The sequence below is a fragment of the Megalobrama amblycephala genome, linkage group LG15, assembly GCF_018812025.1.
Source record: "Megalobrama amblycephala isolate DHTTF-2021 linkage group LG15, ASM1881202v1, whole genome shotgun sequence".
In the NCBI taxonomy this organism is placed as follows: Eukaryota; Metazoa; Chordata; class Actinopteri; order Cypriniformes; family Xenocyprididae; genus Megalobrama; species Megalobrama amblycephala.
The window spans coordinates 28,290,920-28,307,205 of record NC_063058.1 but is presented as its reverse complement, the minus strand read 5'-3'; the positions used below and the strand labels follow the sequence as shown (position 1 = coordinate 28,307,205).

The 16,286-nt window shown below is 38.5% G+C and overlaps 1 protein-coding gene across 2 annotated transcripts in view; it reads left to right on the top strand.

The window, feature by feature from the left end:
• The window catches only part of LOC125247963 (NACHT, LRR and PYD domains-containing protein 3-like), a 53,296-nt gene that overhangs the window by 12,035 nt on the left and 24,975 nt on the right, over positions 1-16,286 (top strand). Inside the window, exons 6-9 of one of the 2 annotated variants that reach the window (XM_048159520.1) lie at positions 36-1,833; positions 3,020-3,190; positions 3,664-3,837; positions 6,575-6,621. In XM_048159520.1, the coding sequence (XP_048015477.1) occupies positions 36-1,833; positions 3,020-3,190; positions 3,664-3,837; positions 6,575-6,621 (2,190 nt within the window). Of the gene's footprint in view, positions 1-35; positions 1,834-3,019; positions 3,191-3,663; positions 3,838-6,574; positions 11,352-16,286 lie in introns of those variants that run through there. The other variant, XM_048159517.1, reaches the window with a different exon arrangement.

The following is a 16,286-nucleotide window of genomic DNA, read 5'->3' as shown; positions in this document are numbered from 1 at the left end:
AAACTTTTTGCTGATATTTTCCCTCTTTCTCAAAGGCTCAGCTGCAGAGGACAGTAAAGCTGCTCTTCATGAGACCAGCCTCAGACTGAAGAACAAATTAAAACAGGAGTGTGAGAGAATATTGGTTGGTAATTCTCAGAGGGGTCGTCAGAAATACCTGAACGATATTTACACTGATCTATATGTGGTGGAGAATGAGACTGGAGGAATACTGAGTGAACATGAGGTGAGACAGATCGAACTCAAACTATTTGATGCCAAGGACACACCAATCCAGTGCAATAACATTTTTAAAGTCCATAATGGTCGACAAAACAAAAAAGTGTTGACGATGGGCATCGCAGGGGTAGGAAAAACAGTCTCTGTCAATAAATTCATCCTTGACTGGGCTGAAGGAAAAGACAATCAGGATATTGCCTTAATTTTCCCTCTTCCATTCCGTAGCCTGAATTTGATTAAAGAAGAGTACAGTCTCATAGGACTTCTTAACAAATACTTCTTTATTGATCCTAAAGATCTGCCCTCTCTTCCTGATGGTGACGGTAAGGTCATGTTCATCTTTGATGGGCTGGATGAATGTTGCTTACCTTTGAACTTTAAAAAGAATGACGGATTTACAGATGTTCACAAAGAGACAACAGTGAGTAAGATAGTTACAAGCCTGATCAAGAGACAACTGGTTCCCTCTGCTCTCGTCTGGATCACATCCAGACCAGCAGCAGCCGGTCTGATACCCCGAAACTACATTGATCAGGTGACAGAGGTGCGAGGATTCAATGATGAGCAGAAAGAGCAATACTTCAACAAAAACAGCAGTCCTGAGGTTGCTGGAAACATCATCCATCATATCAGGAAATCCAGGAGCCTGTACATCATGTGCCACATCCCTGTCTTCTGCTGGATATCTCTCACTGTTCTTCAGCCTCTACTGGCTCGAAAGAGCAATGAAAAAACACCCACAACTCTCACAGGGATGTACACAAGCTTCTTACTTACTCAGCAGCAACAGATGACAGAAAAATACTGTGATGATCCTGAATCTGAAGCCAACCCCAGGTCTTTTGATGAGATTATTCTAAAGCTTGGGAAACTGGCCTTTCAACAGCTGGAGAAAGGAAATCTGATTTTCTACAAAGAAGATCTTGAGGAATGTGGACTAGATGTCAGTGAAGGGTCGGTGTTCTCTGGGTTATGCACTCAGATCTTTCAGGAGGAAAAAGCTGTTTCAGCAAGAAACATTTACAGCTTCGTACATCTCAGCATCCAGGAATTCCTTGCTGCTCTCTATGTGTTTTTGATTAGTAAAGATGAGAAAGCAAAGCTAATTTTTCAATCCCAGAGAGAAAAACTGACATGGACACTGTCCAGAAAGACACAGTTTCAGCTTCATAAGGCTGTGATCAACAAGGCTTTACAAATCGAGAACGGACACCTGGACCTTTTCCTCCGGTTCCTCCTGGGTCTCTCTCTGGAGTCCAATCAGAGTGATCTGAAGGAATTAGTGCCAGTACTGAAACTCAGAACAGAGAACATGAAAAGCACTGTTGCCTATATCAAAAAGAAAATAGAGAAGGAGAAATCTGTGGAGAGGACCATCAATCTCTTTTACTGTCTGAGTGAACTGAAAGATGACTTTCTGGAGGAAATCCAGAAAAACCTGAGCTCAGGAAATCTTTCAGCACAGAATCTCTCCTCTGCTCAGTGGTCTGGTCTGGTGTTTGTGCTCCTGATGTCAGAAGAGACTCAAGAGAAGTTTGAACTGCAGAAATACAGAAGATCTGATGAAGCAGTGATAAGACTGCTGCCAGTGATCAAAAACACAAGAAAGGCACTGTAAGAGTCTTCTTTACATTCATTTATATGCACTGTTGGTCTTTAGTAATTGCGAATTCTTTTTACATGGATGCTTGTTTACATTTACATTTATTCATTTGGCAGACGCTTTTATCCAAAGTGACTTACAAGTGAGGAATACAACAAGCGAGTTGTCATGATGAGGCAAATAGACACAAGAAGTGCTCACAATACAAGTTTTAGGCAGTGCTCAGAGTATGGAAGTGAAAGGATAGGAATAAGAATTTTTTTTTTTTAGGATGAGGTTAAGTGCTCACGAAAGGGATGAGTTTTCAGCTGTCTTTTGAATATTGCCAGGGATTCTGCATTCCGGATGAAGGCAGGTAGATCGTTCCACCAGCAAGGAACAGTGAATGAGAATGTCCTGGAGAGTGATTTTGTGCCTTGAATTTGATGCAAGCAGCAAGTGGTAGCCAGTGCAGAGAGATGAAGAGAGGCGTGACGTGGGCTCTTTTGGGCTTTTTAAAGACAAGACATACTGCAGCGTTTTTGCAATGTGGTCTTTGAAGGTCAGTTGGTCATCAAGGATTACTCCAAGATTTCTGGCCGAATTTGATGAGGTAACTGAGGATGCACCTAGCTGGATGCTGAAATCATGATTTAGAGTCGTATTGGCAGGGAAGACGAGGAATTCAGTTTTAGCCAGGTTGAGCTGTAGATGATGATCTTTCATCCATGCCGAGATGTCCACCAGACAGCTTGGGATTCGTGCAGCTACTGTGGGATCATCTGGTTGGAATGAAAGGAAGAGTTGTGTGTCATCAGCATAGCAATGGTAGGAGAAACCATGTGCCTAAATGATGGGACCAAGTGGTGTAGTGTAAATGGAGAAGAGGAGAGGTCCAAGAACTGAACCCTGAGGAACCCCTTGTTGGCCTAGACAGTTCAGAAAAAAATGAATAAATGTAAATGTAAATCAATGTGCGTGGTAATATTAAATGCCAAATTGTCTCCACCATCAGACAAGTTGAACCTGAGTTTTACCCTTTTTATTATTCTTGATTGTATCATAAATTAAAAAAATACAGGTTTGATATTTTATGAAAATTGTTTTAACTTTGCTTACATCGCTACAGTCAAAGGTTTTTCCAAGTTATCTATGCTCTACATTATAAACACTACATAATAAGCATTGATATCACTGATTGTTGTGTTCGCTACACAGGCTACAATGTTGTAATCTCACTGCTCAGTGTTGTGAGAGTTTGTCATCATTTCTACAATCCTCAAACTTCCTGAGAGAGCTGGACCTGAGTAACAATGATCTACAGGATTCAGGAGTGAAGCTTCTTTCTGATGGACTGAAGAGTGCAAACTGTCACCTGGAGATACTGAGGTAAATGGTTTTAAAAATAATTAACAAAATGCTATCACAATAAATGATTATAACTGAATGTGACATTTGTTCTCGATGTAATGGAAATAGTCAATGGAAATTGATCAGGCCTGATACCAAGCTCATGTACTTGTACTCATACAAATATGAATGTGCTTGAATCTTTCGTTAAATCATTCTTCAGATTCTTGACTTGTCACCATCTGAACAAGCCCAACACAGTTGATTGATCATCACAGAAAATCAATGGTTCAGTGGATGGAATCAAAAGTTCCATTCGTGCACACTCCACTACTGTACATGTTTAGAAAAGTGAATGAATACTTTGGTACATTTCCACAAACACTTTTGTTACTTTAATGACTGAATCTACAGACAATAACAGCATGCAAACTGCACAGGTCAGTGTGTGATAGTGACTGATCTGATTGTCAAACTAATGTCATGTGGACTGTTGGTGTGTGTGTTTGTAGATTGTCTGGCTGTATGGTGACAGAGGAAGGCTGTGGTTATGTGTCTTCAGCTCTGAGTTCGAACCCCTCACACCTGAGAGAGCTGGATCTGAGCTACAATCACCCAGGAGATTCTGGAGTCAAGCTACTCACAGATACACTCAACCATCCAGACTACAGACTGGACAAACTCAAGTATGTTCAGCAGGAATAGTTTGACTTTATTTATTTCATACATTTACAAAAGTTCTTACTGAGAATAAGCAGAGGTTTAGCTGCAGTTATACCACAGGGCTGTTGAATGCTTGATTCTGATTGTTTGACACTTTCTAAGGTGCTCAAATATTGTCAAGTAAATGCAGAGCTAAAGTAGTTTCAGGCTGGTCTCTACTAAATTAGAGCATGATTTTTCCCACTCTATGTCCAATACAAAGAAACACAAATGCAGTACAGACACACTAACACACAAACACATTCAAACATACACATGCACAGAAATGTGATAGTGCTGCCCCATGACTTCATCAGTAAAACAGTTTCACAATTTATGTAGTATGCCTAAAAAAAGGACTGTAGTAAGTGATGTCCGATATCTAGCTTTTCTCAAGGGGTGTTGGTCAAAACACAGGATCCAATCAGCTCCATCCAAAGGATGTTTATTTGTTTCTAACACAATGGTAACTTTAATCCATGCTGTACACAACACAGCTGTATAAGGGCTTTACAGAATTAAAGGGTTAGTTCACTAAAAAAATTAAAATTCAGTCATTTATTACTCACCCTCATATTGTTCCACACCTGTAAGTCCTTCGTTCATCTTCAGAACACAAATTAAGATATTTTTGATGAAATCTATTGGGTCACTGAGGCCTGCATTGACAGCAAGTTAATTTACACTTTCAATTTCCAGAAAGATAGTAAAGACATATTTAAAACAGTCCATGTGACTACAGTGGTTCAAACTTAAATTTTCAAGTGACGAGAATACTTTCTGTGTGCCAAAAAACAAAATGACGACTTTATTCAACAATTTCCCCTCTTCCATATCAGTCTCGGACACACGTTCACGAGAGCACTACGACACATGCGTGTGGTGATATGAGACGTGTCATTTCATCGCATGAATTATCCAAACATCTACATCATCTACATCACCAGCTCTCCATTTCTCTGTCTTTCAGAAGCTTGTGGCTGTGGTTGTGTTGCAGCTTCTTCCATCTCTTTTAGTTAATTCTCTGTATATTCATTTTCGAATAAGTAAGGTTGTGCAAAAGAAAAAAAAAATTCATCCTTTATGTCGAAATCTGCAGACATAGTTAGGAAATGTTTTATGTTGAGCATGTGTCTTCCTCTGTAAATACAGTCCTGCATTTACAGGTTATGGTGCTTTGGTGAACGTGTGTCCGAGACTGATTATTAGACATTATTTTGGGGTTTTGGCGCACCGAAAATATTCTTGAACCACATGTTTTAAATATGTCTTTACTAAATTTCTGGGATTTGAAAGTGTAGATTAAAGGGTTAGTTCACCCAAAAATGAAAATTCAGTCATTAATTACTCACCCTCATGTCATTCTACACCTGTAAGATCTTAGTTCATCTTCAGAACACAAATTAAGATATTTTTGATGAAATCCAATGGCTCAGTGAGGCCTACATTTCCAAAAAGACAATCAAAACTTACATTTCCCAGAAATCTACTAAAGACATATTTAAATCAGTCCACGTGACTACGATGGTTCAACCTTAATATTATAAAGTGACGAGAATACTTTTTTTGCACCAAAAATAACAAAATAATGACTTTATTCAACAATATCTTGTGATGGACGATTTCAAAACACTGCTTCATGAAGCTTAGAATCTTCACAAATCTCGTGTTTCAAATGAAAGGTTTAGAGTGTTAAAGTCACATGATTTTAGTAAACAAGGCTTAAGTCATAAGTGTTTCGAAATTTGAATGGTTTCCGTGACGTTGGCGGTTTGATTAACGATCCGAACCTCTGATTCGAAACACAAGATTCGTGAAGATTTGAAGATACCTGATGAAAACAGGTGCACATGTGTACAGACTCTATTGAGGTACAGTAGTAATGTCACTGTTCTTTAAACAGTTAAGCTACCCTATTAGAGACACCCTACCTAGAGACACCAGCTACCCTATTATTAAACACACACTCACACACACATATGAAACTACTCCGATCAACAAAACATTTTAACCACCTTTCTAATATTATGTTTGATCCCACTTTTGCTGCCAAAACTGCCCTGACCTGTTGAGGCATGAACTCCACTAGACCCTTGAAGGTGTGTGTAATGCTTCAACACCTTCTTCCCACATTTATGTGGGAAGAAGGAGGCGGGAACTGGCAAACACACTTTAATATTATATAGACAAATACAAAACAAAAGTAAAATGGCAGCCATCCCTCATGGAGGACTGCCGAACACTAGCACAATAAAAACATAACATAAATCCAGGCCCGGTCCTCTCTCGTCCTTCACTGTCGTCGCTCCTCCCTTTATGCTTCCGGAGCTCCTCTGTGAGAACTGATTTCCTGCTCCTATGGACTGTGTATAAGTTTGGGATATGAGGCCTTGTTGCCATATCTGGACAGCAAGTTTTATGCAGCATTTTGTTTAGTTTATGCGGCACAGTTATGTTTATATTCGTTTTGTAATAAATCATCTATTGGAACGAGCTGTGTCTGTAACAGTTTTTTGGTTCTGTATTTGGTTGGTAATGTACTTAGCCTTACAATTTTCCAAAATTAAAATTTTTTTATGTGTGAGTGAGTGAGTGAGTGTGTGAGTCTCTGAGAATGAGTGAGTGAGTGAGTGAGTGTGAGAAGCGTGTGTGTGTTTGTGTGTGTCTGAGGGAGTGAGTGTGTGTTTACTGACTAACTGTATCACTGTGTGTGTTTTCTAGTGTGGATCATGGGGGAGAGTTCAGGATAACAGCAGGACTACACAAATGTATGTCTACACACACACACACACACTCTCTCTCTCACACACACAGTATCTGTCAGCTGATGCAGTTTAATAATAAATAATAACTATGATACTTTTAGATCACCATTATTAGAATTATTGCTAAGATAGTAAAATACTACTGTAAATGAAAAATGAATATTTTATAAAGAGTGTGTTTTTTTTACAATAGGATGTTAGAATACTGTTATATTGGCAGAAATGGGCAGTTTCAGTGAAAACAGGTTTATAAATGCATCTTATTACAAATCAGGTGAAATACTGTAATCAACTGTCCACAAAAATGTTGGATATAATGCAAAAACTGAGTGTAACTGGTGCTCACTGCGTTCCCAAATGCACATTAAACTCAAGGCACATGCAGAGATGGAGTTCACTGCATTTATTCCCTGTGAACTGAGACATGGAAAACAAGCTGATGGAGTGAGCAAAGTGTGCTCTTCACTCTGAAACATGCAGTGCAACGGACTACAGACTTACTTAATTATCGTCTTTTGTGATTTGATAAGGGCACAAAGCCATATTGTGCTTTTTATTTTAGTAAGAGAGATGCTTTGCCAAAGTAATGACACAAAACACAAAGACAAAGATTTATGTTATTATGAGACATGTACAATATCTTTGGTTCAAACTGTGTTTCTTTAAAACCTGTGTACACCTGGTCACTTCATGCATTTTCTCTGATGGGATAGCTATCCGATCATGAAAAAAACAGGTGTAAACGCCCTCTGAAACAAATTCGCACAAATCACTTCAGGAGGAATTCTGGGACGCATTCCAGACGAAACTGAACAAGCAGTTATAAATGCATCTGGATGTTGAAACCAAAATTTAATTGGGGAGCTGTGACAGCACTCTCCACCCCACTTCGTCTAAATCGCACGAAACCGGTGCCATTTGTCTGTGCTCGATTTGTGACGGTTTGTGCCGTTGAAACAAATGAACGACACCGTTTCATGTGATTTGGACGGCATGGGGTGGAGAGTGACGTCACAGCTCCCGAATTATATTTGTTATATCTGTCAAAGGCAAACAATTACAGTGTTTGTTTTAACAGCACAAACCAGCACAAATCGTGCACAAACGCACGACACCGGTTTCATGCGATTTGAACGACATGGGGTGGAGAATGACGTCACACGAACAAAAAAGTAATGCTCATTATCTCAAACACCAAACCAGCGCAAATGTTCGTTTTTGCGGCACAAATCAGCACAAACTTAGCACAAACAAATGACAGTTTTGGGGATTATTTCGCTTTATGGGGTGCCAACTTATGTTATGTTAGGTATGTTATGCAGCTCAACACGATGAAATGTTAGAATATCATCAGTATCATATTGTAATGTTGATCTAGCTTATTGTTGGTCTCAAACAGCCAACAAACTAATACATAGAACAACATTACAACTTTCAAATGCAGTTTAGTATGATAGTGTAACATGAGACCAGATGGCGCTGCGTTACCTCACAGTTGTAATTGGTCAAATAAACTGACCTGTATGAGCAGTATTTCAGATTTGTGAGTAGTTCTGTAGAATGAAATGTCCTCATACCTTTATATCCCCTGGGACTCGCGTGGCACTGATATCCGTCTCTCATTAGCCCACGATTTTCGTCCACAGCCCGCTTCATACCACAGTCATGTTAAAAACATGAATGCATTCAGTCATCCATAAACATTATTTCCCCATAAACATGATTAGATCCATTGAAATGATGACAAGTCCATGATTCCACTCATTCATGATTAATAAATGCTGTGTAAGTGCAGTTCATTATTAGTTCATGTTAACTAATGAACCTTATTGTAAAGTGCTACCTCATACTTTGTTGATTATAATGAAAGCACTCGGGCTAAGCAAAAACTCAGCCAATTTAAGGCTACGTCCACACGAAGCCGGAGCTTACCGTAAACCGATCTTTTTTTTTCCTCGCCTCAAAAAAAATCTGCGTCCACACGAAACCACTGAAGCAACTCAAAATGATGTAGTATACATGCCAGACCAGTATGTGGCGCTGTAATTCTGCCACAGAGATGCACTTAAAGCAGCAAACAAGACTTGGAGAATGTGCATAAACCTTGCGCGCTGTCATAGATATAAGCTGTTTCTCAATATGCGTACTTGTCTGTACTTGTGTTCTTGTGAACTTGTGAAACGGCATCAGTCGCTGTCCAAGTACTGTTCCAATTCAAAGTTCGCATCTAGCCAAAGTTAGTTCAAATCCCTGGATGTGTTCTTGATCTGCCCCTTTTATCGAGGATGCATCGAGAGGTGACTTGTGCAGACTTGAGACAGCCAGGTATCCCAGAATGCATCTCGCACTAACCAGCAAGCGTCAATAGTAAAAGAGAAAACCCGCATAATTTAAACATAACTGATATTATGTCATGATTTGTAGTTTTATTTGTAGTTTTTCAGGTGAGAATGTGCTGATTTAAAGCTCAAATTTGTGGTTTATTGATAAAGATAGCACCTTTCTAAAAATTTGATCTGACGTTGTCGGAGTTGTGAGATCCAGGCGATCACCGGACGCTCAGCGCTCATGTACCCAGCCGAGAGCAGCCTTACCTCGGCAAGTCCTTCTGACATTTGCCGCTGGCTCCGTTTTGGCTGAGAGCAACGTGGCGTTCAGTACCGTCGCAAGGGCTGTGCCAAGTGTGCGACCGCACAGGGCCTCGCACCTCGCCTGCATTTTATGTAGTCTATTTTGTTATTACAGTTTTTCCAGCAAACATTGATAATAAATAAAATTCCTCTGTCTCGCAATTATGTATAATCAAGGCCACATGAAAAAAAAAAAAATTATTATTAATTTTCGAATTTCGATATTACGCTCTGCGTCCTCGCGCCACTATGAGCTGCTCACTCTGTGAGGAAAAAATGTCGGGTGCTGCATGAGAGCGCGACCGATTTCGTAAACACGAGTCAGGTGGCGAGAAAAGGAAAAAAGGAAAAGAAAAAATGTTTCTAAAATCGGAATGAAATAGGCTATAGCCTTTACAGACCTGCCAACATGTACGCATTTTGCGTACCAGGTACGCATTTTGACCTCAAAGTACGCTGGTACGATTTGTCACTCTATACTACGCAAAAACCCGGTGAGTCCTCTGTGCACGCGTAGTGCTCAAATCCAGCAAAAGAAAGAGTTTGACCAATCATATCGCTGGGTTCATTTCCCCAAATAGCAAGCGGGGATGATTGACCTATCAATAAAAAGAGACTGCAAATCGACAGCAACACAAAATCCCGCGCGATCCTCCTTCCACTCCTGCAGTCTCAGTGACTGAATTCTCAAGCGAGGACAGTACAGCAGTCACGGTACTTCTGACTCCTTGAGGTAAACGGGTATAACATGCTCAAGTAATGTTGAACAACAAATCTAAATAAAATTGAAATCGCTATATGGCTTAGTGATTATGAAAGTGCTGTGATGTGTGACTGACTGACAAGCTCGAGTCTGGAGAAACAGGCGTTTATTTATTTATTCTCTTGATACGTATAGCCTACATGTGTTGCGTTATTGTGTTAATACTAACTAAAGTACCTAATTATGTTACATAGCCTACTTATTTTGTAAGAAAACTAGCACATTAGTTACTTATGCATTTAAAAGCACCGTTGTCTCAGTGCTGCGCGAGCTCTCTCTCATACACACAAACGCGCGCGAGCACAGAGAGGGAAGATCATTGTAAAATGAAAATTGACGTGCTTGGTTTAAAATTTGTTCTTGCTTGTGTTATTTTTTTGTCAGAAAACATTTTTAATTATCCACCCGTGTTTTTAAGTTTCGGTAAATGACGGACTCTTTAGTTAACACAACCCCTCGTTATATAACTAACTTCTTGATATTCTTGAATACTCGATTCGTTTTGCACTTATGGGTACTGTCTATTCACTGTTAACTGTTTTCTATAAATATGCTGTATTTGAACAAGACAAACATTCGCTGATTAAAGGTTAGCCAATACAAACATGTTACAAATAGATACCTTTTTTTCTGTGGGATTTAGTATATCCAATATTATTCCAGTATCCAAATATTTTAGCATATTTGGATATTGGAATAATAAATTAAGTATTTTAAATGAATCACATATAAACTCAATGTTTACTCTTTTCTAAGGGTTTCTTAATTTTAGACTAGTTTTCATTACAAAACCTGCGTAAAAGACTCAACTGTCAGGTTAGTTGTATGTAAATATAACCTACTTGAAATTGCAAACACAATTTTTTAGTCCATATTAAATATGTGAATGTGATTCACTTGTGGTTGTCAGTTTGTATAAGCACACATTATGCAATGCAATATTAATCATGAATAAAAAAATGCTTTTGATCAGGTGTAGTGAAAATATAAAATAACAGTCAAAATTAGATTAACGAAGATGGGTGTGTGTTTGTGCTTTGTGTATTGTATTCTCAAAAATGTAAAAAAATATATGACCCCCCCCCCCCCCCCCCCCAAAAAAAACCCCGTATCCTGTCCCATCACACTGGTACTCGAAAAATTTTTCCAAGGTTGGCAGGTCTGCCTTTAGCCCTGAATTATTAAATTGTAATAATCTGTCTGTCATTCATTGTCATTGTATGTCATTGTTCAACATGTCAAAATAAAGTGACAGCTGAACTGATGTAATGCCAAAGTTCAAAGTGTAGCCAATGATTTTGTCTGAGCTCTAATAAAAAATAAACAATAATAGGCTATAATTAATATGTTCTTATTTTGTTATCTTAATTGTCTGTATTACGACTTACAACTGTTTTACGATAGAAATGTTCAGCGAGCAACTGTAATAGGCTATCTAGTGACAGACTATCTAATCTAGTGATGCAAACTACTCAACTTTCTATGCAAGTCAACTGTGCACAGGGCCTCGCACCCCCCTTGCGACGGCCCTGGTGACATTTTATAACTTTATATATTTAGGCTATTTAACTTTTGTATCTACTAAAGCGCTGATTTTGTACGCTTGACTGAATTGTTTGCTTTATTTCTTATTGTATATTCTTACCTTTTATAATGACTATTATTGATCGTTAAAACTGACATTTAACAAATAGAGACAGGGTTGTGTTTTATGTTAGCCTATTTCATTCAATTACAGTGAAGATAATCAGAGTATGCACAATATTACATTTAATATTTTTGAAATGTAAACGAAAAGAGGCAGGGTTGTTTAATATTTTGTTTTGTTATAAATATATAAGCAGACATTGCAGATAATCAATCACTCATTGCCTGAGGCTATTAATATGTTTTTGTTTGTTTTTTAAATGAAACGAAAAGGGGCAGAGTGGTTTTTATAACAAATTTCATTTTATTCTTGGCTAAAATATACCCGGAGATAACCAGAGTAGCCAGAGCGAGCTGAGTGACGTTATCAAGTACACTGCTGTTCCATTTGCACAATCACTGGACTTCACCGTCCACGGGAGTTCGTTCTCCTGAGTCGAACTTACCAAGTCCTAACTACCAAGGACACGAGGCCGAACTTTGCGAACTTGGTTTTGAGAAACGCCTATACATAATAAAGGCTAGATGTCTCGTCTGCACTGCTAGACAATCGGTCTTTGTCAGACACGTGATTTTGTTGTGTGTGACGTCACCGCGGCGCCATATTTGTGGTATCCCTGCTGACTGTGAGAATGAAAGAGATTACACGAGTAGAGATAACAAGTAAATAACTCGCAAAAATGAAGAAGCACAAGAAAACTGTGAAAATGTGAAAATCGTGATAAACTCACTAAAGATGCCAGAGACCGTTATTTGGAGAAATTGTCATCCATTCATAACATAGATCTGCAGTAAGTTGGAGTGCTGATGCTGACCCCACATTACTACCTAAATCATCATACTTAAAAAATGTTAACTATCTTGTTTATGGTATAAGCGCATATACTAGTGAACAATTTAAAAACTATAAATCCCTCAAAGCCCACAGACATTTCAATGATGGCTGGGTGCAGGATTTATTTATATTCTGAACGAAGGACTGCGACAACACAGTAGTAACGATAATAATGATGATGTTGTGTAAACTATATCATAAGTGCCTGATTAAGGATGGTTTAGTGTTGTGATCAGGAAGAATTTTGAACTTCATGCATTTTTTCTTTATTGCATTAAGTACACAAACCAATGTATAGCACAATAAACATTGTTCCAATAAACAAGGCATCATCATAGATGAATGTAGAATTTAATAGTGTATTTTATTATAGTACATTCTGATATATTATACCTTTAGAGCCAAATTTGTAAATTATTGTCCTCCATCTACCTCTGTGTTGTCTGGTTCAAAGACATTATGGATCTCTTTTTTTTTTTTTTTTTGTCCAAAGGCCTTAATAATAATAAAAACAAAGATATGTTATGTAAGTTAAATATCTGGTTTACAGATTGTGTATATTATTAATTATCTTTTTAATACTATAAGTGCATATACCTGTGAACTCATAAAATAAATCTACAAATCACCCTGAAAAATGTAATTATACATGCTTTATTGTTCATACAATTCTACAAAAGATTCAAGCGTGCGCTGTCAGATTGGATGGTTTCTCTGTGAAAATCTCACAACGGTCAATTATCTGCTACTCTGTATTTAAACAAAGGAGACATATGTCTGTGCAAATCATCTCTGTCTGCCCATACAGCTGAAAGCTTCAGGTTTGCATATAGATATGATGCTGTTTCATTGAATGTTCTGTATACTGTCTCAGAGGAAACATGAGAAGTGTTGTGTAGGCAGATCAAATCTGAGGTACATTAAGTTTCACAGAAGCATTTGAAATTTGTATTTGTTGCGTCTGGAATCAGAGGCACCAAAAAAAAAAAAAAAAATTGTAATAACGCCATAAAGGTTCCCAGGTTTGGGAGACCCGTATAGTACATTAACATCATCATCTCCAAAACAAACATCAGACATCCTGTACATATCAAGTCGGTTTACTTCTGCGCATGCAGATCACCATCTCCTCCAGCCTCCTGCATCTTCTCAGTGTGAAGCTGATCACTTTCTCCAGCCTGATGGACCATAGTGTCAGCTGACTGCATTGTTTTTCCTTACTAAGTGTCTGTTTGCGCATCTCAATCAGCTCTGAGCTCTTGAATCAGTATATTATGTACACAAATTTTGTGACTGAGACAGTCCTGATCAGTGCCCTAACTACTGAACTAGGGAGCTGATTGAGACACACTGTGTGTTTAATAGTGACATTTGAACCGAGGCTTCAGAGCTTGTGTCGAGCATAAATGGGCGTGCCAGATGAAGCGTCGATTCGAGGCTTGTGTCGGGAATGTAGAAATCACGTGACCAATGACAAACGAGGCCTCGGTTTGTGTGGAATACGTCATCGGTTCGGTTTGAGTGTCGCTTCCGGATAAAGGGGTTCGAAACACGCGCCACCTTGTGGGTGTTTCAGGAGTAGTAGAACCAGTAGTAGTACTAGAGTGTCGGAGAGTCAGAGTTAGAGTTGTGTTATTGTTGTTATTGTATTATTAAAGCTATATTATTACATTATATTGGGTTATATTAGTGTTAGTATAGACCTATTGCTATTATTAGGCTACTTATATTAGTTATATTATATTATTATTATATTACATAGATAAGATTTGGATTGCTTTAGATTTTTGGACTTGGACTGGACTGCTTGTTAAATCATCTAAACCCCAACACACTGCAAAAAATTCTGTTCCTCAATAAAAATCTATTATAATCCTTCCTTCACCCACCCCAAACTGCTCTGTTGCAGTTTGCTCCATATCCCCAGTCCCATAAGCACAACACTGCACTAAAACTGTTCGCTGCACCAAAAAACTGTAACAAGCAATTTGCAGTATTACACTCCCTCCACAATAATCACTGTACTCAACACAGCATCAATTTTGTTATACATACTGTCACTATCCAAACAATTTATGAATAATTAATTAACTCTGTGTGTGTGTGTGTGTGTGTGTGTGTGTGTGTGTGAGAGAGAGAGAGACAGTTGTCTCTGCACAAGTAAAGTCAGACAGAGAAAGATACTTTATTTTATACCCAGGAAATGCACAAATGTCTGTTCAGGTCATAGACTCAGGATTAATTTTGTCTGCTATTTCTTTGCACAGTAGCTAGGTGTCACTAGTGAGCAATGATGAATGAAGCTTCGGCTAATGAACCTTTTGGTGAAGCAATGGGTTGTGAAGCCTCAGTGCTTCATGAGGCTTCATTTGCCCATCACTAGTGTTTAATGCTGATGTGGCCCTAATGTAGGGAGGGATGGTGTCCAGTTGTGGTCAGTCTCCATAATCTTTAAGCAGGCTGATCTGCAATGAAATGAAAAGGTTTTTAGCTACATAACATAAGACCACAGCTGTAAAAAGTAGTCAGAAAATTAGAATCAGTATATGCATACTGAGCAAAAATGTAGTACCTTAAGTATATAAAATAAAAATGCCTTAGCAAAATTAAAGGAGCTGTATGTAAGAAATGTATTTCAATTAATCATAAAATGGCCCTGATATGTCACTAGACATTAAGAAATCATGTTAATTTCAAATACTTATATCACTGACAACAGTAGTCCGGCCAGGATATTGTCATTTAAAAGTTGTTGTTGCAGCCCTCAACTGATATTGATGTTGACATGTTGTGTTTTGGCCTGAAGCGCCACCCTCCACCTATCTACCAATCACAAAGTCAGTAGTGTTTCAGCATCCGGGTCGCCAGCTCTGCTCTAGTTACCACAGCTGCAGCTACAAACGTTCCTGCTGGATCCTGCAGCCTATCTGGCAACCTCGAGTCAGGGGGAGGGGGAGAGGGGATACACCGCTCTAGTCATTTGAAAGTGATTGCAGTACCAGTTTTGGCCACAGTCTTACATACACTTCCTTTAAGAATAATTTTTTTTAGACATATTCAAGTAAAGGTATTCAGTTTAAATTGACTATTGTTTCATAGCACATACAATCCAAAACAATGTGTTGCTATAACGTTTGCTACTTCAGAAAACGGAAATCTCTAACTTACCTTTGTGAATGTAGAAAGCAAGCATACATGAATGGAGATATCTTGACGAAAGTGATGTTTTGTGTCTCACCGCTGCAACCCATGCGATCTGGCGCCTCTGTTATTGCCTCTACATACTCTTTTTCAAGTAGGAAACCGACTAAATCTAATCTCATAGTAAAGTTTTTGACATTTTCTATCGTGGGCCATATTATTGCTGCTTTCAACACGACAAAAGTGTACCGTTTTTACAATGAAAAGAAGCCAAAGAAAAAACAACTCTGCACTGATGCAGAAATTGTTTGGATACTTTACAAATGACTGCGACACCCATAATGCACTTCGGTTTTCACGAGTGTGACATCACCTGACAAAAACCGATGGAGGTTGACGTCCGCACCTGGCAGCCATCTTGTCACAGTCAGCTCGCTCACTCGTAACATTGTGTTTTAATGGTGCATGTACTTTTTAAATAACCATAACTTGCTCAATTTTCTACAGATTTTCAAACTGTTTGGTTTGTTATAAAGGACAGAGATGTACTTATGACACTGCATACTTATGAATAATTATAACCATGCACTTCCATATGAAAATAACATTGAACAGAACAGATAGGTGCAATGAATATACACACGCATTTATT